Source organism: Austrofundulus limnaeus, unplaced genomic scaffold, assembly GCF_001266775.1.
Source record: "Austrofundulus limnaeus strain Quisiro unplaced genomic scaffold, Austrofundulus_limnaeus-1.0 Scaffold0, whole genome shotgun sequence".
Taxonomy (NCBI): domain Eukaryota; kingdom Metazoa; phylum Chordata; class Actinopteri; order Cyprinodontiformes; family Rivulidae; genus Austrofundulus; species Austrofundulus limnaeus.
In genome coordinates, this window is record NW_013952402.1 from 148,193 (window position 1) to 174,076 (window position 25,884).

The following is a 25,884-nucleotide window of genomic DNA, read 5'->3' on the forward strand; positions in this document are numbered from 1 at the left end:
GCTGCTGACGTCATTACACTCTTGCACGATGCTGCGTTCAGGACAAGCATGGAAAACTCACCACTCTTATGCCAATACAGTCGCAATGATGCATTTTGGTACCGAAATGGAATAGCATGAACATTCACGTGGTGGTTAAGTAATASAGCGAGTCGATAATAAAAAAAATCTGAGTCGACAAATTTACATAATCGACGTCATCGATTATTTCAACTAATCGGTGCAGCCCTACTTGTAGCTGCTCTGGGTGCMCTTGAATCAGATTGGTTTAGCAGGTGGTACCAGTTGCACATTATTCACGCGCTGAGCCTGGGCCCAGAACAGGGAAAACAAGCAGCAGGAGTAACGAACAGGACCACCAGGCTGTGGGTGGTCCTGCAGTCTGGGCCCAGCTGCTCAGTTTGCAGCCGGGGGAGAATGTTCTGCTTGGTGATAAGTAAATAAAGTACAGCTGGGTATTCCTGTTGTCCCCCCCATCAACGGCAAATGACTCTTTATCAGAATCATTACCAGGTTCTACATGCTTAAATGGATCAGGAAGTGTGTGTGCATGTTAGAGATGCACATCTTAGGCTACTAAACTGTGTGCTGATAACAGGCTGGATAATGCCAGTTCTCTGTAGAAAGGAGGCCGTGGCATCTGCCATTTAAAAAAAGTTCCAACTTTGATCCGTCTGACYGCTGAACAGTTTCTGTTTTTAGCTCAGTTCCTTTTAAATTAGCTTTGGCCCGGAGAAGACGACAAAGTTTCAGAATGGTGTTCACACATGGCTTCTTCTTCTTTTTCTTTTTTTTTTGCATGATAGAGCTTTAACCACCATTTCTGCACAGTGATTTGTGGAAGTGCTCCTGAGCCCAGTGCGGCGAAACTAAAATCAAACCTGTTTTTAATGCAGTGAAACCTGAAGATCACACATATCTAATATTTCAGTCTTTTCCTTTTCACTCCAGATTCTTGAGGTCTTCAATGACTTTATGAACTATAGATAATGATATATACAATGTTTTCCCAATTTTGTATTGAAGAACAATGCATTATTCTGAAACTGTTCCAATATTTCTACATAMAGTGTTTTGCAGATTGGTGAACCTCTGGCCATCTTTATGTCTTAGAGATTCAGCTTCTCTAAAATGATCTTTAAAATCAAATCMTCTTACTGACCTGTTGCCATTTAACTTAACTGGCTGAAAAATTAGTCTTCAGATGTTTTTTTTTTGTATTGCACCACTTACTTTTATAGTCTTTTGTTACCTCTGTTACAAGATATTTGAGATGTGTTGCTGCCATAAAATTCAAATCACCATTATTTTTATTAATTTACTACCAAACATTCTGTTTATTTACATTTTTACATTTTATATTATTAGCTTAAACTGTGCAGCAGTATCTCTCAAGTTTATATGTGAAATTTCTTTACCAATTGTATAGTGTACATGTGCAGGTAAAGTTTGTAGCATCAACAATAAAACACATCTGAGTTCTTCATGCTGGTACGAGTAAGAGACAGAAAACRTGTCCGACACAGAGTGCTCGGTCARTCAGGTGGTACTGGGCGACATGTCTGCTCCTGTGTGAGTTTCATTGTTTTTATCTGCTTGTTTTGTGTTCAGGGTGAATGTCTGCGGAGGCCAGTGCTGTCATGGATGGAGTAAAACTCCAGGATCGCAGCGCTGCACAAAACGTAAGTCTACGCTAAATCCTGTTCAACACAACAGAGTCTCTCTGCTAAMTGACGCCAGTAACTAGTAAACACTCGTTCCCTTCCCATGAATGTCACCTGTAAAACACATGCTTTCCAGTGCTTGGCGACGTCTTTCACACTCTAAGTTTTGATATTTTAATCTGAGCAAGATTAAATTAAAATTTGTCCAGCTGTTTGTAAGATATTTTGCTAACAGACAAACCGAGTTGACTCTAGTACTGTTACGGATTGGTCTAAGTCAGCGGTTCCCAAACTTTTCTATGCCATCCATGGCCCCCCCAAACAGCATTAGCTTCTGGCCCCCACCTTGCAAACTCATGAAAAATGCTAGAAAATATGTAAAGAAACATCAACTTTTAGAAGTTTTTTTTCCTCGTTTTTATTCACTGTTTAATAATACATTTGTTTTGCATAGGAATTTTATTAACTAACGTTTTAAACACCATTATATTCCCACTGAAAAAAACAACTTTTCAACAAACTGTTGACGATATGAACAGAACAAAAACAATCAAACCTTTCTTAAAGTGTAAGTAATCCCCACTATGAAAGCATAACCCCGCCCCCAGGCAAATTTGAAAAATGATAACAAGGTGGGCGGTGCCAAGAGACACTAAGGGGCACACCTTAAGTGGGAGAATGAGTGAGGAGGTGTGGCCTGAAGTGTGGGAATGAGTGAGGAGGTGTGGCCTAAAGTTGGGGAATGAGTGAGGAGGTGTGGCTTAAAGTGTGGGAATGAGTGAGGAGGTGTGGCCTAAAGTGGGGGAATGAGTGAGGAGGTGTGGCCTAAAGTGGGGGAATGAGTGAGGAGGTGTGGCCAGGACGAGGGAAAATGACAGCTAACTTAATTTTACAAGCTAACATTTCTGAAAACATTTCTGATTGTTCTAAAGAAATTAMTGCCTTTTGTAAAAAGTAAAGTTTTTTACATATAAACTCACATTTAGCTGTTTCTAACTAACACGTAAAGCTCAGGTAACTGTTAAAATATGTCCAAGACAGAACAGGAAGAATWTTCTCTCATTTCTGTTTGTTTCAATGGTTCATTTGAAATTCACAATACTTCTGTCCCCATCTGAACATTCAGAGGACACGAGGCTCTTTGCCACAGTCTCGTCCCACACTACACAGCTAATGAGGCAGATGAGCCAGCAGGCCGACTTGTGAAAAAAACCCTGCAGTGCCGTAACTCAGATGAAGCTGAAGTTGTTGTCCAATTGCATTTTCCAATTTGGGAAATTGACCCTCAATGGGAAATAGGAATGCGTGATATAAACAATATACGGTAGAAACAATATAAATTTGTCCTATGMTAGAGAWYTGTAGTCTACCGGCCAAACGCGCAAYTCTTTTTGATGATGTAACCGGCTGGAGTCAAAACAGAGGAAGTGGGAAGCAGCCTGGCTGAGAGCGCAAATGAAGAGGGGAAAAAACATAACTTATCCGGACCTGGTTAGGGTTTGTGAAAATGAACGCCGAACTGTTTACACATTTACGTGACGGTTTGTCCTCCGGTCGGATGCCGGCCGACTGACCACACTGCTTGCTGCGGGAAGAGYGCGCGCCGCGGCATGTGTGAAGGGCTCGACACACGGGAGGCGACGTCGCTCGCCCTCCATTCATTTCCACGCAGCGAGGCGACTGTCAGTGCAGGTNCGCGCCGCGGCATGTGTGAAGGGCTCGACACACGGGAGGCGACGTCGCTCGCCCTCCATTCATTTCCACGCAGCGAGGCGACTGTCAGTGCAGGTGAAGTCAGTGCTCAGGTGGGACACACAAAAATCTGTCTGGACCTCGTTTCTCCTGCGGTCATAGCGCGACGACGCACGGCTGAATGCGCACTCATTCCAAAGCGCGACTATAATGATTGTCACCCCGCCTGAGTGCGCACAGATTAAACACGTAGAGTGCAGAAAAAATAATCTGCAAAGTGTGTAGAAAGGAATAAATACAAGCAATTTGTTTTAGCACCTTAAAACGAAGCTGGTGATTCCAAACACAACACCCAATGGATGCAGATATCTATTGCTTAAAAGTTATTGTGTGTGTGTGTGTGTGTGTGTGTGAACTACATTTCTTTTGCATGGTACTTCACATTTTGGTAATCATTTATCAATCATTTCTAGTTTCTGGAAGACTTTGCGACWCCTTCTGTAAAAACAAGTGAATGAATAAAATTTGCTTAGTCTGATGACAGAAACACGTGGTCACCGTTCATGATGTGTTCATTCGCTTTGTTGCACCCAAGCCTGACTTACTTTTTAATCTCGCAGAACTCAGAAGCGGTGGCCAGTCTCGTGTTTCTATCATCAACACGACTCACATCTACTGTGACAGAACACAGAAAAGAATCCCCTATTTGTCCAGCTGTTTGCGGCATACTTCGATATTTTTGCCATTCAGAGTCGTAACCAAATGTTATTAATGGCTGTCAGTCAGGAATGTTCCTCCCTGACCCCAATAAATATGTCAGGAATGGACTCAGATGTAGGCTGGACATTCATCCATTGAATCTAAGCCATTTTTTTAGTTTCCCTCTTTATTCTGGCAGCAGTGGACAGCATGTGATTTAGATAGACAAAACTCATCTGATTCAGGAGCTGATCAGCAGACATTCCATCCACTCCTCCAGACTGGAGGGCGTCAAGTGGCGTCAGATTGACTCTCAGGAAAGAATAGCGCTTTGTCAAATTGTCTTAAAGTGAACACATTATGGTCATTCTGCAGAGAAAATAGCCATCTAGCTTTGTAAGTGGAATTGTTTTGTTCAGGACTATACAGACTGCTTAGGAYCAGGATTTACAATATGCAGTTTAGTTTGTGATTCTGTCTCGGTTATTAAACCCTTTAGCTGTATGAGTTTTGTTGGGTTGACCTCTCAGCTACTTCCAAACTACATGTCAGCTCAGTATCTATAGAAATGGCTAAGTTATAACCATTTTTAATSAGCCACCTTCATAAAAATGGGCAGTTATGTAAATACGTGTTTGTAGAGACAAAATGAACCAGTATAATGAATGGTTTAGATATTTGTCTACAACTGATTAACTATTTGAGTCAAGTTGATTCCAGATGGCCACCACAGCTACTTGAATTATCAAGAACAAAATCAAGCAGTCAATTTAACAGATATTGAGGTTAAATTGGTATGGYTGAGTCTTCCTCAACTTCTTCTCTTGTCAGAGGTTGCAGGACAATGAACCTAAATTCAGACTGGACACAGCGATGCTAAAAAAATAAACTTATTAAACTCACAAAAATAAAGAGCAGATGTGGCAGCAACACGATCACAAACCAGAGGAGACCCAAGACGACATTTAACATGTGTAATGTTGAACTAGTGAACGATGAAACACACTGAATATAAAAGGGTAATTAGAAAAGTGGAAGCACCTGGGTTGATTGGTGAATAAAAACAGGTGCGTGTGGCCAGCTAAATGGGAAAAGCACAGAGGAACTGGCAGCTAAATGAGGGCAGATGAATGACRGCACAAAGGAACACATGGAAAGATGAATACAAGAAAGTAAAACTCCCACGAAAAAGTTGTATAACATGAGYTATACAACTGAATAATGTTTCTGACTGCTCTTTAAAACTATTTGAGACAAAATAGTCAAAAGTCAATGAAATGTTTTTTTACAAGTGCGATGGATAGAGGTTAAAACAACTAAGAGATCAAAACCAAGATTGTCTAGATTAGTGATGAAATAAAGAAATTATGTCAATTTTAGTCTTGAAAAATTCTTCTGCYTTTTTAACATCAAAAACCCAGAAAACTTGTGATAATTCTGTAACAAACAACAAATGAACAGAACGTCTTTGTATCTTGAGAAAATGTCTTGCTCTTAACATTGGCTACCTGTATTTATTATTAATTAATTAATAACAAAACCATATAATCTAAAACCATCATAGATAGACAAAAAGTTGGTCATTTGGGGATCAAAGATAAAACAAAATGTTGCTGTTGTGAATCCACCATAGAATTGTTAAATTTGAACTTTAAAAAAACATGTTCTAGATTGTCATGAAAGTCAATCAATTTTTAAACACATTCTCACTCCCGACTYGTCAACATATTGAYGCTTTTCCAAAGTTCCCTCTGCWTCTTATTTTGAYRCRTCGGGTGACCCCCTCGCGTCAGTCCTTGCCACCCTCGGCTTTTCCGGGTTGCGCCACCAGGGGTCTTTGGGTCGGGGGTCTGAGGTTAACATGAGGGATYGGGATAAATGGTTAATTTTAGGTACTGGGGTCAGGGATAGGATGTCTAAAGTGAATAAAGGTAATTTTAGGCTTTGGGATGGTAGTTTTTRYGCATTTTCTACACTTTCAGAAATTATGACAACAGATTCCGTCCCATCTCGTCAAAAAATGATGCAAGGGGAGTACCCGACGCGTCAAAATTGGACGCAGAGGGAACTTYGGAAAAGCGTCAATATGTGATGACTYAGGAGTGAGAATGGGTTGAATATTTAGACAAATTATTATATTTTAGTGCTACCTACCTTTGGTTGAGTGCTGTAAGCCCGAATGTACTTTTTACTCTTGYTGAAATACAGTAACATTTTACTCACCCATAAACTGCAAGAAGAAATGTCARAATTCATTCAGTCAAAAACATGGTGAAAGACTAACTTTTTTACTACGTCATACTAATAATATCGGTGTGAAATACCCCTGGGGATCGATAAAAAATGCAATATTTGGAGGGAGTCTGAAAACACAAAGCACACTGCAAAATACATCTTTGGAACGYTCATGTTGGTCGTAAGATGGGGTTTGTCTCATACCTAGAAACAACTGTCCTAACAGAACCACTTMCTTCATACTTCATAGTTTAAAATTGGGCAATGTTTTTTTCATAATTAAGGGATTCCCCATTCTCAGTGATGTCTTGTTTTGACTTAATTCAGGTTCTTAAGCTGATTAAGTCAATGTATWAAAAGAGGACACTATTATAGACTGTTGCCTCTGTGATGGATGTTGTTTTCTATCACCTAGCTGCATCTCTTTTCCCCTGTTCAAAATTATATAATGCATGATTTGCATGGGTTGAGGTTCGGTACAAAAAAACGTGTGTTTTGGATTATTGTTTTGTGCAGCTGATCCTAACTCTTCCAGTGAAAGCCTTCTGCACTTTATCAGTAATGCACCAATTCTACTGAAAGAAATTGTTCCCTTTTTAAAGAAACCTGTAAGATAAAGTTGTTTTGTGTGACAAGTTAGACACRAGTTATCCATTTGCTGGAGAACATCAGCCACATAATACATGTTGCTGTTGTTACAATCTGTTGAAATGAAAATGTCCCACGGTTTATTCTGAACACAAACAGACACTGCTGGACCTATTGTCTCCCTAAACATTGTGGTTTGGAAATGGCCTGTCCGACTGCCAACCCCCTCTGAAGGGAGTTCCTTGTTCCACCTACAATAATTTGGGAACTTGGAACAGGAACAGTTTTAGGCTCAACATCTTGGACAAAAGGAATAAATTAAGGATGCTGCTGCATCAGTCTGTTTCCAGAGTATCAGACTGAGTTGTGGTAAGCTGGCAACACGAGGATATGCCTGATAAGTAAGTATATTTATTTCATTACAGTAATCCCCAACAAAGAAGATATTTCTGACTGGAAAAACAAAGTTATAACATAAGTGTTGATTATWAAGAGACAGTACAGTGTTCCAGACTCACCTTTTATGGCTGTCTTGTCCTTACAACCAAAGAAAYATGTCTGCAAGTCCAGCTTGTTCCCAGTGCAGGTTGCACATCTGCAGTATCTTGTCTCCAGTTCTGTTTGTGGTGTTCATGGACAGGATCTCGAAGCACAGATAGAGGAGAGGAGCCTCACGGTCTCACATTTTATGGTTGGTAATATGGTTCTGTTGCTATCTTCAAGCTACAATCTTAAGCTTTCATTTTAGGTGGTTYTCAACCACTGGGAGTCCCCTCTTTCATGGTAAGGGGCTGAGCTGAAAGTCTTAGCTTCTGATTTACTGGTTATACTGTTTATGTTCAAGCTCTCACTTATGGAAATATGACTTAGCTTAGCCAGTTTTGTGTTGGTTGAATGGCTGTAGTAGTAGTTTTTGTCTGAATTTCTTATTGATCTGGATTACCAAGTGGTGTTAATTTGGCTCAACTTTGAACCTAAATATTTTTGTTTTAGATATACARTATATTGTAACAGCTTTAATCTTTGTATCAAATGGTTTGTATGAGTTCATTCTTATTTTCTAATATCATGTCTTATGTTCACCCATCGTTGGAATTTTATTGGTTAAAATGGCTSTTTTCCTGAGTTATGGGGCAGTCAATAAAACTCACCAAACACTTCAATACTTCCTGCCAGGTGCCAATTACCTTTTGTAACTCTWAGGGCTTGATTACTTAGTGACAACGTCACCTTTAAGTCTAAGTACGGTCAGTGCATTCCTCTGATGGACAAAGACTTTTATGTAGCCWGTGTTTTTATAATGTCATTGCTGGCTAGAGGTAAGATAAGTGTATCCCTCACCCGGAGCATTAGCAAGGCCCATAAATTCTCAGTRGGCATTCTTATCAGAGTCTATCGGAGCTCCTGAGGGCCAGCAGTGACTCAGATAATGTGGAATTCAATACCTCATATATAGATGTCATATCTGTGCACTGCTACCTGCTTCTGAATTCACAAACATCTATCCTATCCAAGGTTAAACTGGCTGTTGCACTTCCCAAAAAGTCCGAGCAATTTTCTTCCTATCCCAAGGGAATTGTAAGGTCTTGCATCAAGGCAGTGACACCAAGAGAATAATTTTTCACTTACTGTTTCAGGCTTTTTCCATGAACCCCTTCTCGACCACAAAACAGATTTCCTTTTGTGTCTTATACAGCCCTCACTAGGGTGCACCTAATTTATTTTGATAGTCAATTAATCTGCCGATTGTTTTTCAGTGTAAACAAGGTCCATCTAAACTTCCTGTGTGTGTTTGTGTGCCAGAGGAGGCAGTTCCTGCATCTCAGGTTCTGCAGTTTGATCAAAAAGATGAGGACATTAGTATGACTGATGTATTTCCTGTACTCTGCTAACCAGCTAATTAAAAATCCTCGTCATCAAACATTATGTAGCTGGCCTCAGTCTATGGCAGATGTCTGCCTCTAATTCAGGCCAGAGACGGCAGCACCTAATGACAAGTATTCAGTCTAAAAGGTTTTAACCAAAGTGAAAAATAAACTGGCTTTATGTCTAAATATTAACGCAACTCAGCTTTGGGGGCAAAGACAGCAATGATGTCATGTTTGAGGTAATCGGGTGTAACTCATCTCGTGCTAGATGTTGAAAGTAGGGACTCACATTTTTGTTGGATGGTGGCTGCTTTGAGTGTGAATGTAAAGATCTTTTTTTTACACATTTTTCAACCATAAAAGTTCCTTTTCACTACAAACCCAGTTTAAATGTCAAAGTGATGTTTGAGATGTGCTACGAGAAGTTTCACATTAAATAATCAGAGTGCCAAAGGGTTTCTGCTTCTCCTGCACAGCTGTAGCTGCAGTCTCAGGAAGACTGAGTGCCCTACAAGGAACCTTAGCGGACTCAGTCCTGACTTTCTGAAAAGTTGGAGATTTATTGGTTTGTTTTAGATGCATTGAGAGAAATTTATGAAAAGGAAAGCAAAACACAAGCTTTTGTTGTGAAAATGGTAGACATATCACTTTCTGTTTGAATTTATAAAAGTACCAAAGATGTTGAACATTACAGGCAGGTTTGGTTTAGAGCAACTGCAAAGTCCTAAGAAAAACAACAAAGAAATGAGTCTGAAGTCTTTATTTTTACTAGTTTAAAGTCTAATGGTATTCCAGTCAGAGCTGCTGTGTGCGCTGTTTTCTACACAAAAACGTCTAAAAACACATTGCTGCTTCCATTGTCACACACAGCCACCATCAGTTGTTTGAGTCAGGCTCAAACAACTGATGGTGGTCAGGCTCATGATCACTCAGAGGAGTTGGGTCAGCCTTGTCTAACATTGTTAAAGCCACAAAATGAAAATATTTTACAAACTTTGCATGTAAACCGTATTTTGGCATCCTCTCCCTGACAGTTTTCCTGCCATTTTTTTGTTAAGGCAGCAGTGCGGCAGGTTGCTCCTCTTTCTCTGTTTCTTTTCCTGAGATACATGACTCCCATCTCTCATAGAATCAAATATTTCATATGAGTAAAAGGCAAGAACAGCAAAGGTGCTGTTCTTTAGGAATTTAACACTTTTAGCTCTGTCAGTAATTTACAAAACTATAGGTGGGTTGGTCGGTGGAGAAAATGTTTGACAAATACAATGAGATAATTTGCAATTGGATTTAGGTTTAAGTTTTTAGTAATTCTTTAACTTATTTTCAGATGTTTTTATTATTTATTTTAAAAATAGCTAAAAGGAATAATTTACCATAACTGTCATTTTTAGCCATATTGAGGTGAAATTTGGTGTGGATGTAGCCAAGAGTAAATCCTCAAAACTATGTTGAAAATAATCCTGCACCAAGAGGCAATCATAGATTCCCCAGGAACTATTCCAGTTTTAAAATATAATTTACAATAAATTGAAATGTTATTTAAGAGAGCAACAGTTTGTTTAGAAGTTGAATATAATAGTATTTAAAACTAGCAGTTAATAACACTCTTATGCTAAACAAATGTAATGATTATTGATTAGTGAGAAAAAAACATTCCAAATGTTTGTTTTATTTTATTTATTTATTACATATTTTGTAGCATTGTATGTGGGTTTACAAGGGGGTCCCTGGCCAGAAGCTAATGCTGTTCAGAAAATTAAATATCGTGATAGCTCAAGGTATCAATATTTTCTTATGGTCCAAATCGTCATCGCAATATTAATCAGTTATTGCACATCACAGATGTTCCTGATATCATGCAGCCCTAATGTTGGACTTGTTTTAATCAATGCACAAACCTTTACAGAAGTGTTTTTGTCGTTTGCACTTAGCATTCAGTCATCTTCCATTCTTCCTCCTCTTCCTTTATGTTATCTCAGGCTAGAGAAAGTTATATTTGCTGATGGGAGAATGAACACATGCAGCTTTGTTGGCTCTGACATTTGTACAGGGACTGGAAGTCAGTGTGTGTTTTATGGACAAAGTGGGTCTTTACATAGGGTCCCAGGACAAATTAATGTAGTCCCTCAGCTTTCTTTTTTTCCAGTAGCCAAACTAATTTTCAGAAGTGGAAGCAGCATGWTTTCTGGCCCGTTTGTTTCAGCAGAAGTCAAACATCAGCTTCATAGTTTTGTTTACATGAAGTTTAAGGCAGTTGTGAGGCTCATAAACCAAAACACTTTTCTAACACAGAATATCAGTCCGAGGAGGGGCTCTGAAAGTAGAACTCAGTGTGCCAYGGTGTTGTCATTGCATTTGTTTGACTGCGGTGTAAACGGACACACTGTGGCTGATCAGTATGAAATTGCTTAATCCTTTCTGCAATTTAGGGTGGAGTTGCATTGCTAAACTGTGCTGGAACTTTCCTGCAAGCTTGTAGAGCTGAGTGCTTATTGTAGAAAAACAAACGGCATGAAATACAGATGCTTTGCCTATAGATAGATGAAAGGTTTTCTACTGATAAAGGAAAAATTTGGCCATTTTGAATTAGGTTTCTATGAAAAGGTAAGGTATGAAAGGTATGAAAAGATAATTGAGGTATGAAAGGTATGAAAAGATAATTGATTTCTTACCTGTTGTAGCTTCTTAAATAGCCTGAGTTTGAAGTGATCTAAATGATCTAATGGCTCGTCTAGGGCTGCAACAACTAATAGATAAAATCGATAAAAATCAGTTATTAAAAAATATTGGCACAAATGTTGTCGTCGTATGAAAGCAGAAACACGTTGGAATAATGCCAGAAAAGTCTGCGTGTATGGTCGTCATAAATGATTTAATTCTGAGCAACAGGCAAACAGGACTCAATCAGGAAGCCATGACGGCTCGTCGCTGACACGTCAGCGGACACAGCCAATAATACACACCATGATAACATCATATGACGTGCTTATAACCAATCACAGATCGCCTAATATACTGTCCAGCCTATCACAGGGCTCCCAGCTCAAAGAGTGTCTTATCAAACAAGAGAAGTCAGTCCGTTGCGGAGTCCTGTCGTCTGAGCCAACACAGATTAACATTGAACAAGTGACACAGATAGATAATTAGTCCATAACAAATGTAATTATCGATTTGTTGTGTCGTGCAATTTATGGTGGCATTATTTTAATGATTAAGCTTTAAGTTTTAATTTGCTGACAATGTCTGAGTGGACACTTGCCTTGCATTTTACATTTTGCAAAGCTCACGGAGAGGATATATAGAGACTTTAAAGATGTAGAACACATTTGTGAATATTTTGTGTATTTTTTTTACTGAAGCTATTTGACAAATATTAACTTAGTCATGCATTACAATTTAATATTATAGTAACGGAATTCTCAAACGGCAAACAGTATTTTGTGTGATTTGCTATGCAGGTCCAAATTTTCTATTTTGGATTTTCTATTTTGGAATGAAGAGGTGAAAACAAAAAATGTTTTGTTTTGTTTTCCAATTCATCGATTTAATCGAAAAAAAAAAAAGGAACGATTAATCGGTTATTATAATAATCATTAGTTGCAGCCCAAGACTAGTCTGGATGTAGCTAAAACAAAAGTGGATTGCTGTTGTCTTTAAACAACTGCAGTCTTTAAAAATTCACAGTGTTTCATGCAAACACTATTTTAAAAAACTTTACATTACCATCAGATTCATATTGCACAATTAGTTATTACAGTTATGTATTTACAAGCATAAATAGCAGCAGCAGTACATGTAGCACTTTTGGGGCATCCAGGGGTAAAATCCAGCAGGAATTTTACAATACTTTGGTCAAAACACCAGTGTAATTGTTCTTTTAAACATGAAATTAATAATTGCAGCTAAACATGTTAAAAAAAAAGATATTTGACAGCAGAAAGGTAAGAACTATGTGAATAAAACAAAAATGATCTGAGGTTTATTTTTTATTTTACCAAAAGCGATGTTTTGATCCTTTACATGGAAGGGGTTGTACTTCATCCAGAACTGGAACCAGCCGACAAGGAGGGTTGGTCATGTTCTTATTTAAACTTCTGGGTTCCTTTTGTTGGAGTAGACATATATGGTCTGTGTAAAATACCACAGAAAAATATGTTATTTAGTTGTTTTAAGATGTCAGCAATCTACTTTGGTGTTAGTTGTGTTCAGACTAGCTGTTAGCTCCTCAGTCTTTGTCTCAAACAAGCCATCTTCAGCAGATATTATTCATAACTTTCACACAAAACACCATTTCAAAATGGTCAATTATTCTTTTAAACAGTGTGAATAAACACATAACCCTAAACAAGTGATACACAGTAAAGAGTCATATGAGGTGACTGAACCAGGTTTGTAACTTCTTGTTTTTCAGCTTTCAGAGAAGCTTAATGGTCTGACGGCTGACAAAGGAGCTTTTTCCTCACACCTCCASATGTCACTCAGCAACTCTTTAGTTTTCCCTTCATTAATCATTTTCACAAATCTCAAAGCCACTCATTAGACTAACAAGCTGAATGAAGAGGTGACACACCCTCAGGGACCCTTGGGAGAACAGAGAAGGACTGACCTCTTTCTGAGTCATTTCTCCTGCTTCACATCACTGCAGAGGGAAGCAGAGTTTGTTCYTGTGCTTTAGTCCTCATAAAGATGATTCCTGAAAGCTCACAGGATGTATTTCGGGGTTAGGACTTTGCTTTAGCGTACAGTTTTTGATAAGATCGTAGTAAAGATTACCAAATGTTTAGATTTTTCACTGAGTAATCAGAAGATTGTCCTGATGTGTGGCTGTTATCTTCTATCCACGTCCTTTTTATTGTTTAAGCAAACACATCTGTGCATGCACATGCATGTATGTGTTGGGGTGCAGTACATAAACTTCCGTCAGCAGGAGTGGCTCTGAAGTGGAGGAATGGCTGTCTCTACAATCTGCCTTGTGTATTTCGAGGCTTTTAGTTGATCCCAGCCCACACATCAATGTGCATAAGCTCAAAAACTAAAAGTTAAGATGAATTCAAACTGTGAAGTGAAACAATCTCGTCGACACAGCTGCATTTTGTTCTCGCAAGAGCCTGAGAACCTGATGGAGAGCTTTTTCTTGCAGGRTWTGTGCCAAGTATTGTGTGATATTGTGTGGAAAAAGCGGCTGCTGAACTACACTTCATTTTGCACAAGTTTTGTGCACGTAGATGACGTTGTAGAAACACAAGTGGCTCTCTGTGTTTGTGCTGGCTGGGAGAGAGTCCACCTCCACCAGGCAGCATAGAGACATGTTTACTACAACCATGCATACGTGCTTTATAATTGTTTAGATTATTACAAAATGAAGGTTAGTGCTGTAGCTGCAATGACACTAGGAATGTATCAGCAGCTTTATTACGATACAATATTTTATTGATTTGTTTGATGACAGTACAATAATGCTGGGCGGTATGACCCAACAATTATACCGGTATCACTGTATTTGACTGTATTTTTCTTTTCATCACAGCTCAGATGATAATAAAATGCACAAATGCTGTTTATTGATTAACAAACCATGATCGGCTGAAGTTACCCCTAATTTACACTTCATACAGTTCCGCTCCTTTGAGGCGGTGCGCAGTTTGCCATCATTCGTTTGCACCCCAATTTATACAAAGTCCATCTCGCTCCCATGCGAAGCACAGAGAAGGTATGAAAAATGTGTGCAAGATTGCGCGATAGAACCAGTGATAAATGTGGAAGTCAGAGCAAAAGAAGTCATTCTGTGGAAGATGGACACAGTTGAAACTGCATCACTGTCAAATTTTTGAAACTTCTTATTACAAAATAAAATTCATGTGTTTGCATACATATGCTGCACGTTACATGCTGCCATCTGCTTCCCAAACAGAACAATACATTTTCACATGTGCATAAATATATCCATATATTTAGTAATATAGCTGGGATTTTGACAAAATTAGTCTGCCTTTTGTGAATGATTTTGAAAATATGGGTGTTGAGCTTGTCTCTTTTCCTGTTGGTGTGACGTGATTTTTGGAGATTGACTCAGGCGTTCTGCAAAAATAGGATTGAATCTACTAATTTTGGCGGAACGCCGTCCACTCACTACCGCCCTGCACTGCTGTGTAAATACTCTAATTGATTATAATGGTTGTGTATTTACTGCTGAGATCAGACCAGACAGGAGCGAAGTGAAACTGCATCTAGTGTAAATTAGGGTTCACTCTCTTTCTGCAACAGAGAAACTTAAATTTATTGACTTATTTCTTTTACTGTACCTCTGTCTGTGTCACTGTTTCCCTTCTCTACATTTCTTTTCTTCTTTGCCTGGTTGCAGACAGTAGTCACACATTTTGGTCCGCTCTTTAAGGAGGACGGTCGAGCAAAGGTTTATTTGATAAAAGATAAGTCCAGTTATTTAATAAAGCTTAACAGGACGACTCAACTAAACCCTGATACAAAAATACTTCCCCTGGGCTTTTCACAATAGAAACACATAAACGTCTCCATACAGTTATGTCACGCATGAAATCTGTGCACGACACTGAAGGGGTTTATACTACATTCAGTGATGATGAAAATGACAGCGTTTTTTTAAACGTCTTACATCATAAGCWGCGGAATCGTCACCCACTGCCARTTATCATCACAAACAAATAAACTAAACTATAAACTTTGAAGGTTTTACATATTTATAGCACAAACATGTTAAATGTTGATATTAATGGCTGAATGAAGTGTACTGTTTGCAAAACATCAAATATAAAATAATTTCTTTGTGTGTCCTGTGTATGTTTTTTTATGATTGATCTCTAACCATAAACCTCTTTTCTTATTTTTCTTCTTTGTCCTGTTGCTCCGTCTGGGTTTTGTGATACAGCCAACTGCGTCCCTCAGTGCCAGAATGGAGGAATGTGCCTCAGGCCTCAGCTCTGCGTCTGTAAACCCGGTTCAAAGGGGAAGGCATGTGAACAGACCACGGTGCCCACACACTCCAATCCAGCGCTGCCCGGAAACACACCCTCAAACGGACACACCAACGGGCACGCTAATGGAAACAACGTTGTACCCCAGCGGCCCATTCCTCAGCAAGTGTTACCTAATGGTTACGCCTCGGTGCCCCCTTCAGCCAATAACATGGCTCAGATGAAACTGACTGTCAAGGCGGCCCCCCAATTTGCAAGACCCCAGTATCTCCAGCAGCACATCCAACAGCAGTAAGTACAAACCTCAAATTATCAAAATCTAACACAAATGAAAAAGACAAAATATAATTTCTATACTCAAGTTTTTAGGGTAAGTGGATTAGGAGTTCACAGTTCTGACCAAAAAATTGTTCATGTCAGATGGTGACATAATCTGGATTTGGTGAGGTTATATGATAAAACAAGGAGACTCCTCAGTTTAACTGTAACGTATCAGGAAATAAACAATATTATTCACACCCTAAATTCTAAAAGTATGAAACATTTAAAGAGGAATGGTGCCAGGCGTTTCAAATTCTGGTTTTGGAGAATAGGAGTGAGGGGTAACTCTGGAACAGTGGTAGGACAGTTTTCTTGGGATCTGCAAGTCACAGGTTCAATTCCCTGACATGCCCACATGTTGCAATGTTCTTGAGCTAATCCCCAACTGGTCCACTTGTGGGTAATGAGTCAGATGCAGAGGATAAATGTCATTGTTGTGTGTGCATGCATTGATGACAATGCCACTTCAGTTTATTTTACAGTACTGATGATAATCCACTGCAACTTCCTGTGATTGGTCTAATGAGCCATGATTTTATACCAGAAATGAACCAAACCCTGAAAAAAACCACATTTTAATTCAGTGAAGATTTCCACTCGTAGTTTTATTCAAAAATAAACTTAAGACTTGTTGACTCTACTTCAGATATTTTTAGAAACTGACATGTATTACTGTTGACTATAAAAATTCCATTTCAAACAAAATAATGACCTGTGAAACATATTTGGAATAAATCAAATTGATATATCAATTTACTTTGTGACCATCACAAACATTTTAAATGCGTTAAATAATTTAACAAAAGTGCAAGTGGCCTTTGTAATTTTTAAAATGTGCAAATTGCCAATATTGGCCACAGGTGGGTATAAAAATAAAGCTTCAAAATAAATCAAATTACAAAATACTAAGGATGTTGTTTGCTGTAATGTTCTATGTCGAATAAATAATTATGTTAAACAGAAAATGTTTAGTTGATGAACTTTATCAGGATGAAAGTTTTTGTTGCATGGTATTTACCTGTGTGTGTGTTTATGTTTGTATATCTGTGTTTGCAAGTTAGCTCATGACTGGACAAGTTTTGATGAAACTTACAGGGAATAAAGGAGGGAAACAATGATGAAGAATTTGGTATGGTAGTAGCAGAGACTGATGCCAGCTCATATCCTGAGCACTAACAGAATGTGAAATATTTTTGTTGACAACTTTTGCATCAACTATTGTAGCAAGTTTGTCTGTCTGTTAGTAAAATATCTCATGTTTGAGGATTGGTGTTTCTGGGTTAGTTATTTTACAGTCTGTAGCTGTGTTTCCATTGACCATGAAACACAAATAGAATTTTGAAAATAAATTGGCTCAATGGAAACGTCAATTTCGAAAAAACTTCCTTTTTTCGACAAAATGTTTTTGTGCTAGGATGAAGTGGGTTTTCGGACGTATATCGAAATTGGTGTATTTCGCAAAACTGCAATGGAAACACTTTTTTGTATCACGGGAGTCACGTGATAAACAACCGGCTGTTTCTACTGGCAAAAAAGATGACGACAAAGAAGACAACAGGAAGTAGAAGTAGTAGTAAAATCACCGAAGTTATAAAAGAAAGTAGCAAACTCACCGACTACAATTTCCCAAAAACGCCGTATATGTAGCCGCTCCCAAGTATAAGGAGCTTGTCGCTTGAAAGCCTCGATAAGACTCCGATGTCTCCTTTGATGATGAGCGCTAGTGTCGTGGTAGCAATTATGCATGTGTTTACATTCATTGCCACCATGTTTGTAATGACTTATCGCAAGAACAAACATATTAACGAGTGGCTTTAGTAGCATTTCTTACTTAATGGAAACACTGCAATTGCGAAACGGTGTTTTTTGACATTAACAGAATATCGACAAAGTTTTGCGCACATTTGCAATGGAAACGCAGCTTGTGTTTTTTTCCCTTTGTGTCTGTTTACCTGCTCCTTAGTGCCCCTCCCACTCCTGTTCCTGTTTGTCTCCTTCACAGGTGTTCGTCATTTCAACTTGTTAGTGTGCCTTTGTATTGTGTGTCTTTGTGTTAGTAAATCAGTTCTGCATTTTTATGAAACCATGAGAAAGCTATATTTAGATGTAAAACTGTACCTGATTAACTTTTGAAGTCAGTCCAGTGGTGATCCCCATGACATCACACATATAATTTACATACATTATCTGCCACTCTCTCAAGTGATCAGACAATCAGCATAGATTCTATGGTGATTTAGTGTTAACATTGTAACAGAAAAAGAAATTCCTAGAGCCAATTTCGACACATCCGATGGTGATATTGAGCTTAATTCAGTAAATACAGGAAAGTTCAAACGAAAGGTTGGCTGGAGGGTCAAGGTCTTCAACAGATTTGGATAGCGAGTGGAACTGTTAAAAATATTAGTGTTTTTATCAGTGTCTTATAGTAGCTAGCTTGCTATCTATGTATTGTATGTAGGTGTGTGTATTTTTTTTTATCACTCGAGCCACTCCTTCTGCATTGCTTAAAGAAATGTCACAGAGATGTCTAAAATTTGTGTAAGTAAAATATCACCATATGTGTGACTGGCTGCAGTAGAATACTGTATGAGCCTAGCGTAGATGCTACAAGTAAAGCTAACAGTATAATAAAAACATCAAAAGCTTTATTGTGCCTGTTTATGAACAGAATGTGCAGGGATATGATTTGGGTGGTGGTCTTTTACCCTCAATGAAATATTTAGAGCAGACGTTAACTCCGTGGTTACACTTTTTTCTAGTCAAATACAGCTAGTCAGACTGAGCTCGACTCAATGTGCACACCCCTCGGATCATGAGTCTGTTTTGTGTTTTTCTTGTAATTTTTTCTTTTTCTGCATGGTATTTTGCTGATATTTTTTCTTTTTATCTTATTTCATCTTTATAGTCTTGTACAGTATTTTTTATTTTATTCTAATTTAATTTTTTATTATCATTACTTGAATTCTATTGTTATTACTACAGTTTATAATGTCACATAGAAATATACTGTTTCGTGGATTGATGTATGTATATCTGCTGCTGCTGTTACACCTGAATTTCCCTGCCGCGGGACAATAAAGGCTGTTTCTATTCTATTCTCCTCCCATCGCTAGAATCCAACTGTTAGCCTGAAGCTTAGCTTGGGAAAAGTGACAAAAAATCTTTCCTTCATGTAGGGGTGATGGCTGTATCCTGAATGGCTGTACAAGCACCACAGCACAATGTTTTGTGGTCCTCCTGGCGGAGTTTGATGCTGTTTTCCTGAATTTCTTTAGGTTTAAACACAGCTAAACCTCTTACTGTGATTAAAACCAGTAGTAGAGTTTGTCCGCACACATGGGTGTTGAGTGGATGTAGTCATGTGTCTAGAGTTCTAAAAATAGYCTGATTCCTATTCAAGATGGCTGCCACAGTTAATCGACCTTATCCAACACAGAGATGACTTTAAATATGTCAGTTTTAAGAATATTGAGCTAAAATTTGGGTGTGATGGTAGTTAAGAGTCATTCATACCACCTTAGTTTAAACCTGTGGCATGAAAGGCAGCAGGTGAAATGCATTCCTTCAAGGAATGTTTGGCCTTTGATTTAACGGCATGGGTTGCTCCTTGGGAGAGCTGTCTCACTGTGGTTAACCTTGCCAGTATGCTTGTTTCACCATCCGTCACTGTAATAATAGGTCGAATTTCTCCCAGGGCTTTCACACTTGAAAATGAAACTCTATTAGTTCCTGCTGTGGTTGAATGTTGATTTGTTTTGACTGTCACTCCAGCAGATGATTGCAGAGCGTGCAGTCCGTTCACACACACAGCAAATGCCTCCAACATCTTGTCAACTCCCACTGGTGGACGGAACAGACACGAAGCAACTTCTTTGCTCAGCGTTGGCGTGTTAGTGGAAATGTTCTCAGCTACCAGAGTCCAGCAAATGTTGGCACATGTCACGCAATGAACGATATCTGAATTGTGTGAATGAATGTGTTTTCTGTGTTAAATKCTCCCTGTGAAACTTCAAGAGGAGTTCTGTATGTTTTGCACCAGACGCAGGTAATCGCAACCAGACCTGTGTCCACGAAAGCTGCTCTCGATTTGCAGAAGGGGTTTATATCTCACAAAAAGCTTTTGTTCCCTCGTTTATTTTATTAAAACCCTGGTTGAGTTTTCCTGTTTGAAAAATATCTGGTAAAGAGCTTGTTCTCATTTCAGTGTAAACAGCAGGTAAGGGAAGGTCAGCTGCTAGTAATGAGTTTAACCTCCAATCAAAAGACTTGAGGGAATTAAAAAAGTATATGGACTCATTACTCACACTGGAACACGCATTATTTATTGGTAGATTTTGAGTTTCTTTCTTTTGCCAAGGAAGCTGAACCATCCTTTCTGTAGAGCAAATATTTAAAACTATGTTATCTGCTGGTTTACAGGAGAAAACATACAGCAGTTCTTTTTGACACTTAAGCAGAAAATAAATCGTTCAATATCTTAAAACATCTCACAAGTTTTCTCATTTAAGTCTTCAGGAACAACGCTTTATCTTTGAAAATTAAACACACAAAAATGATTTTTATAAGTGAGGCAAAAGTGAAGTTTTTCTGTAAATTGTGTCAGTAACATTTTAACTTCATCATGTGATGCTATGCATGCAATGGGCTGCAAAAATCCCCCCGCCAATAATCTTTCAGTTTTGCTGCCTTTTGAAATGGATCTCCAATTTGATTATAACTAACAGACCTACAAAATAATCCAGATTTGGAGAAAATGCTCATCTATGTTTTTTAAGAAATATAAAACCAAAACGAAKGAAAACTTGTATTCATCCTCCTTGCATTAAACCCCCACAGTTCATAAGGAATTTAATTAGATAAATAGGATTCACCAGTGGGTGATCTTAGTGTTAGATGGTATCAGTATATACAGTGGTTTGCAAAAGTATTCATACCCCTTGAACTTTTCCATATTTTGTCACATTACAACCACAAACATAAATATATTTCACTGGAATTTAATGTGAAAGACCAACACAAAGTGGTATACAATTGTGAAGTGGAAGCAAAATTTTACATGAATCAAAACATTTTTTACAAATAAAAAACTGAAAAGTGCGACGTGCAAAAGTATTCAGCCCCCTTTTCCCTGAGTGCAACCAATTGCATTCAGAATTTGCCTGATGACTGCTAATGACTCAAAAGGGTCCACCTGTGTGTAATCTAATCTCAGTACAAATACAGCTGCTCCGTGATGGCCTCAGATGTTGGTTAAGAGAATATTGGGGAGCAAACAGCATCATGAAGTCCAAAGAACACACCAGACAGGTTAGGAATATGGTTTTGGAGAAGTTTAAAGCAGGCTTAGGTTATAAAAAGATTTCCCAAGCTTTGAACATCTCACGGAGCACTGTTCAATCCATCATCCGGAAATGGAAAGAGTATGGCACCACAGTAAACCTGCCAAGACAAGGCCGTCCACCTAAACTTACAGGCCGAACAAGGAGATCACTGATCAGAGAGGCAGCCAAGAGGCCCATGGTGACTCTGGATGAAATGCAGAGAGCCACAGCTCAGGTGGGGGAAACTGTCCACAGGACAACAATTAGTCGTGCACTACACAAATGTGGTCTTTATGGAAGAGTGGCAAGGAGAAAGCCATTGTTAAAAGAAAACCATAAGAAGTCCCGTTTGCAGTTTGCCAGAAGCCATGTTGAGGACACAGTAAACATGTGGAAGAAGGTGCTTTGGTCAGACGAGACCAAAATTGAACTTTTTGGCCACAATGCAAAACGCTATGTGTGGCGGAGAAAGAACACTGCACATCACTCTGAAAACACCATCCCCACTGTCAAATATGGTGGTGGCAGCATCATGCTCTGGGGGTGCTTCTCTTCAGCAGGGACCGGGAAGTTGGTCAAAGTTGATGGGAAGATGGATGGAGCCAAATACAGGGCAATCTTGGAAGAAAACCTGTTGGAGTCAGCAAAAGATTTGAGACTGGGGCGGAGGTTCACCTTCCAGCAGGACAACGACCCTAAACATAAAGCCAAAGCTACAATGGAGTGGTTTAAGAAAAAGAATATTCATGTGTTAGAATGGCCCAGTCAAAGTCCAGACCTAAACCCAATTGAGAATTTGTGGCAAGATCTCAAAACTGCTGTTCACAAACGCTCTCCATCCAATCTGACTGAGCTTGAGCTGTTTTGCAAGGAGGAATGGGCAAGAATTGCAGTCACTGTGCAAAGCTGGTGGAGACATACCCTAAAAGATTTGCAGCTGTAATTGCAGCAAAAGGTGGCTCCACAAAGTATTGACTCAGGGGGGCTGAATAATTTTGCACATCGCACTTTTCAGTTTTTTATTTGTAAAAAATGTTTTGATTCATGTAAAATTTTGCTTCCACTTCACAATTGTATACCACTTTGTGTTGGTCTTTCACATTAAATTCCAGTGAAATATATTTATGTTTGTGGTTGTAATGTGACAAAATATGGAAAAGTTCAAGGGGTATGAATACTTTTGCAAACCACTGTATCCATCTGTTCTGATAACCTCCAGAGTCAACGCAAGAGCAACACCTCTAAGTAATAAGGGCTATCAAGGGAGACATCATGAAGACTCTTTACACAGGTGAGAAGCAAAAATGTAGAGCTTACAGATCAGAGTTGCTGTTTGGAATTTGCCCGAAAACCTGTTGAGGACTCTCTGAAAAATGTGACAGAAGGTACTACAGATAAATTTTTGAACCATCAAGGACAACACCATGTCTCGATCAAACTGAAAACCTCTCATCCTGCTGAAAGCATAATCCTTGCATGAGGCACGACAGTGGAAGCAGGGAAACTGATCAAAGGAACGATGATTGGCACAAATAATCAAAGAAAAAAAATCTTGAGGGAAACTTGATTCAGTCTTCCAGAGATTTGAGACTGTCTGGGATGGAGTTTCATCTTTCAGCTGGACAATGACCTTAAACAATCGGCTGAAGCAACCTTTGCAGTTTAAGGAGAAACAGTTGAATGCCCTGGAGTGGTCCAACTGAGATTCACAATAAAAATTTTCATTGTGCATTTTCAAAGTGGAATTTTTTGTGTAAATAAAAAAAACTGAAAATGTCAGTTTACAATTTCAAATAAAAGGCCACAACACAGAGAGAATCCCAAAGGGGGTGAATACATTTTCAAAGTACTATAAACAATGGTAAATCCACATTAATTGCTGCAGTAAGAGGAGGAGTTTTGATTTGTCCTTTGAAGTTCGCAGATTGGAGCAGTCTCAGATATGTTTAGGGAGGGAGTCCCAGAGGAAGGGTGTAAAGATGAGGAAATCTGTGTCACTGCTGCTCCAGCGCTCGTTCTGGTGTGATTTAGATGAAAAGCGTAGGCTGTATGGTGGTTTGTGGTGGGACCTAGTTACACATCTGTCCACTGTGGCTCAGGAAGCAAGGGAAGCTTTGACTCTATCGAAATGATGTGGTCACAACTGAACTGTCACAGTACTAGAATAAAAAAAAAATCACAAAAAACAACTATTTTTGATATCAAAAAGGAAAGATGAATTTGGACTACTTTCTATTGCAGCCCTAAATGTTCTAACTGAACAAAGGTCTAACAAACTGAGTTGCATGTTAACTTATTGGGTTAGCTTTTTAAGTCTATTTAAAACATATCTCATGGAACAGGCAAACTACGATTCTAACAATCCTCAGAAGTAAGAAGTGGGAAAAAAGAACGGTTTGCATGTGAGTTCACCTTACACAGAGCAACTCACTTCAGTTTTATAGTTGGGAACTCTAAACTTTTCAGTTTGAATCGAGAAAGCGTCTTGGATGAGAAGTGAAATGCCTYAAATACAAACAAAAGAGGAAAATTAATGAATTTGTCTTGGAAAAAAAGGAACCAAACGTCGTAACAACATATTTACTACTCTCACTTCCAATAAGTTAAGCGAGTTGATTTAAGATTTTTGATTGGATTTCTGACTTCAATTTACACCTAAAATCAACAAAGATGCAATGCAGCGCTCGCAAAAAAAAACAATGTGTATTTGAGTTTATAAGGACTGGGCAGCGAGGGCATCAGTAAACACTATGGAAGATGAACAAACTGTGACAGATTTTGATGTTGATTTCAAAGCATTTCCATCAAGTCTGTTGAACTTTCATCTTAGAAATAAAACTCAGCTGATGAATTTTGAGTTGCTAAAGGTTAAAGCTGACTGGTTTGATGGTCGCCAAACCCCGATGGTAAAGCTGAAGCAGTCACTGTGCGAGATGCAGAGTTTAGTGATGCATCCAAGATGATGAACCATGACATCACTTTAAAAAGTTCAAAACCATTTCAGATCTTTCACCTCACCAAGACTTTGTAAAAACTATTCACTTTCTGTCTGATTGTAGCAAATTTGTCACTGAGCGTAAAAGAGGCCTATCCACCAATGAGAACTGTAACAGTACAAGTACTGAACTGAACAGAATCCAGGACCTCGTGGATGAAGTCAAAGAACACATTAGCTACAGGGGATCATCACTTTAAGAGAAAGCAGGCATGCTTTATTAAATTACTTTTTGCTACCTGCTAAGATAGAAAAGAATTATCGGAAGATATTTTCTAAAGCACTCCAAAGCAAGAATAGTTAGTTCAAATGAAACACAGGAGTTTTGAGTAGTATGGAAAAACTTAGGTCCTCAGTAAACCGTGACAACAGCAGTACCAGTGAAAGGTATGGAAATCAAAAGTTCTTTTAAACATCCTCTGGTGTCAAATAATAACAGTAAATACGTCATTTTAATGTTTATTTTGATGGTTTGTTTTAGGAATATGTCAGAAATGATCCTCCTGTAGGCAGTAAAAAAACAACAAAATCAATGCATTTGAGTTTCCAGCCTGTGGTTCAGAAGTGACTTTCAGCACAACTATAATTATTATATTGTGGGTCATTTTTCAAGCCACCCTCTTTGTATAAACTCACTTGTCAAGTGAAGGGTGTTATACGTGGGCAGCACTTATAGAAGAGAAATGGGTGCGAACAAAAGGGCGTAGATGAATGTCCAAAGGAAGTGTTTTGTGTGTCAGGACAAGAATGAGCAATTGCATTAAGATATCAGTGGCACTTTAATACAATTCCCATGTGGTTTATGTGTGTTTATAAGGCTGGATGGTCCCTGTCCAGACCATAAATCATGGATGACAGGCTAATGCTATTGTAATGGCTGTCACTGTGGTTCAGCTGCAAGAGTCAAATGCTGCTGCTGAAAGTATGGGAGCTTTAATCCATAAAGGTGTGTGTGTGGCCTTGTTTTTCCTACATCGTGGGGCCCAGTTTTAAGGAAAATGCAGCCTCATGGGGACCAGGTACTCCTTGTGGGGCCCAAAGCCTGAGCCCCACAACTTYGGAGGCTGATTTTGGGTGTGGGGGTTGGGTTTAGGACCAAGGTGTAAATTGAGTTTAGGTTAGTTTTAGGGTCAGTGTTAGGATATAAAATTACCAAAAAAATGAATGGAAGTCAATGGACGGGCCCAACAAGGATATAAAAACAAGCGTTTGTGTGTGTGTGTGTGTGTGTGTGTTTGTTTTTGGTGACATTTGGGGGCAATTTTAAGACAAAACGCCTATATTTGTGGACAACTGGTGCATCTGGGGACCTAAGTCGAGTCCCCATTTGGTTGAAATGCCATTGGTGGGTTGGGGGTTGGGTTTAGGACTAAGGTGTGAATTGAGTTTAGGTTAGTTTTAGGGTCAGGTAGGTACTGTACCTGTGAGGTTAGCCTTAGGGTTTGTGGTCTGGGTTAGGCTGTAGAAATATAATGGAAGTCAATGGAATGTCCCCAAATATAAAGCTGGGCGAACCTGTGTGTGTGTGTGTGTGTGTGTGTGTGTGTG

General features: G+C 38.9%; 1 protein-coding gene across 1 annotated transcript in view; it reads left to right on the forward strand.

Moving 5' to 3' along the window:
* ltbp1 (latent transforming growth factor beta binding protein 1) overlaps window positions 1-25,884 on the forward strand; it is a gene marked incomplete in the record, with an annotated part of 130,121 nt that overhangs the window by 9,368 nt on the left and 94,869 nt on the right. Inside the window, 2 exon segments of the mRNA XM_014001507.1 lie at window positions 1,612-1,682; window positions 15,651-15,987. Coding sequence (XP_013856961.1) covers window positions 1,612-1,682; window positions 15,651-15,987 — 408 coding nt within the window.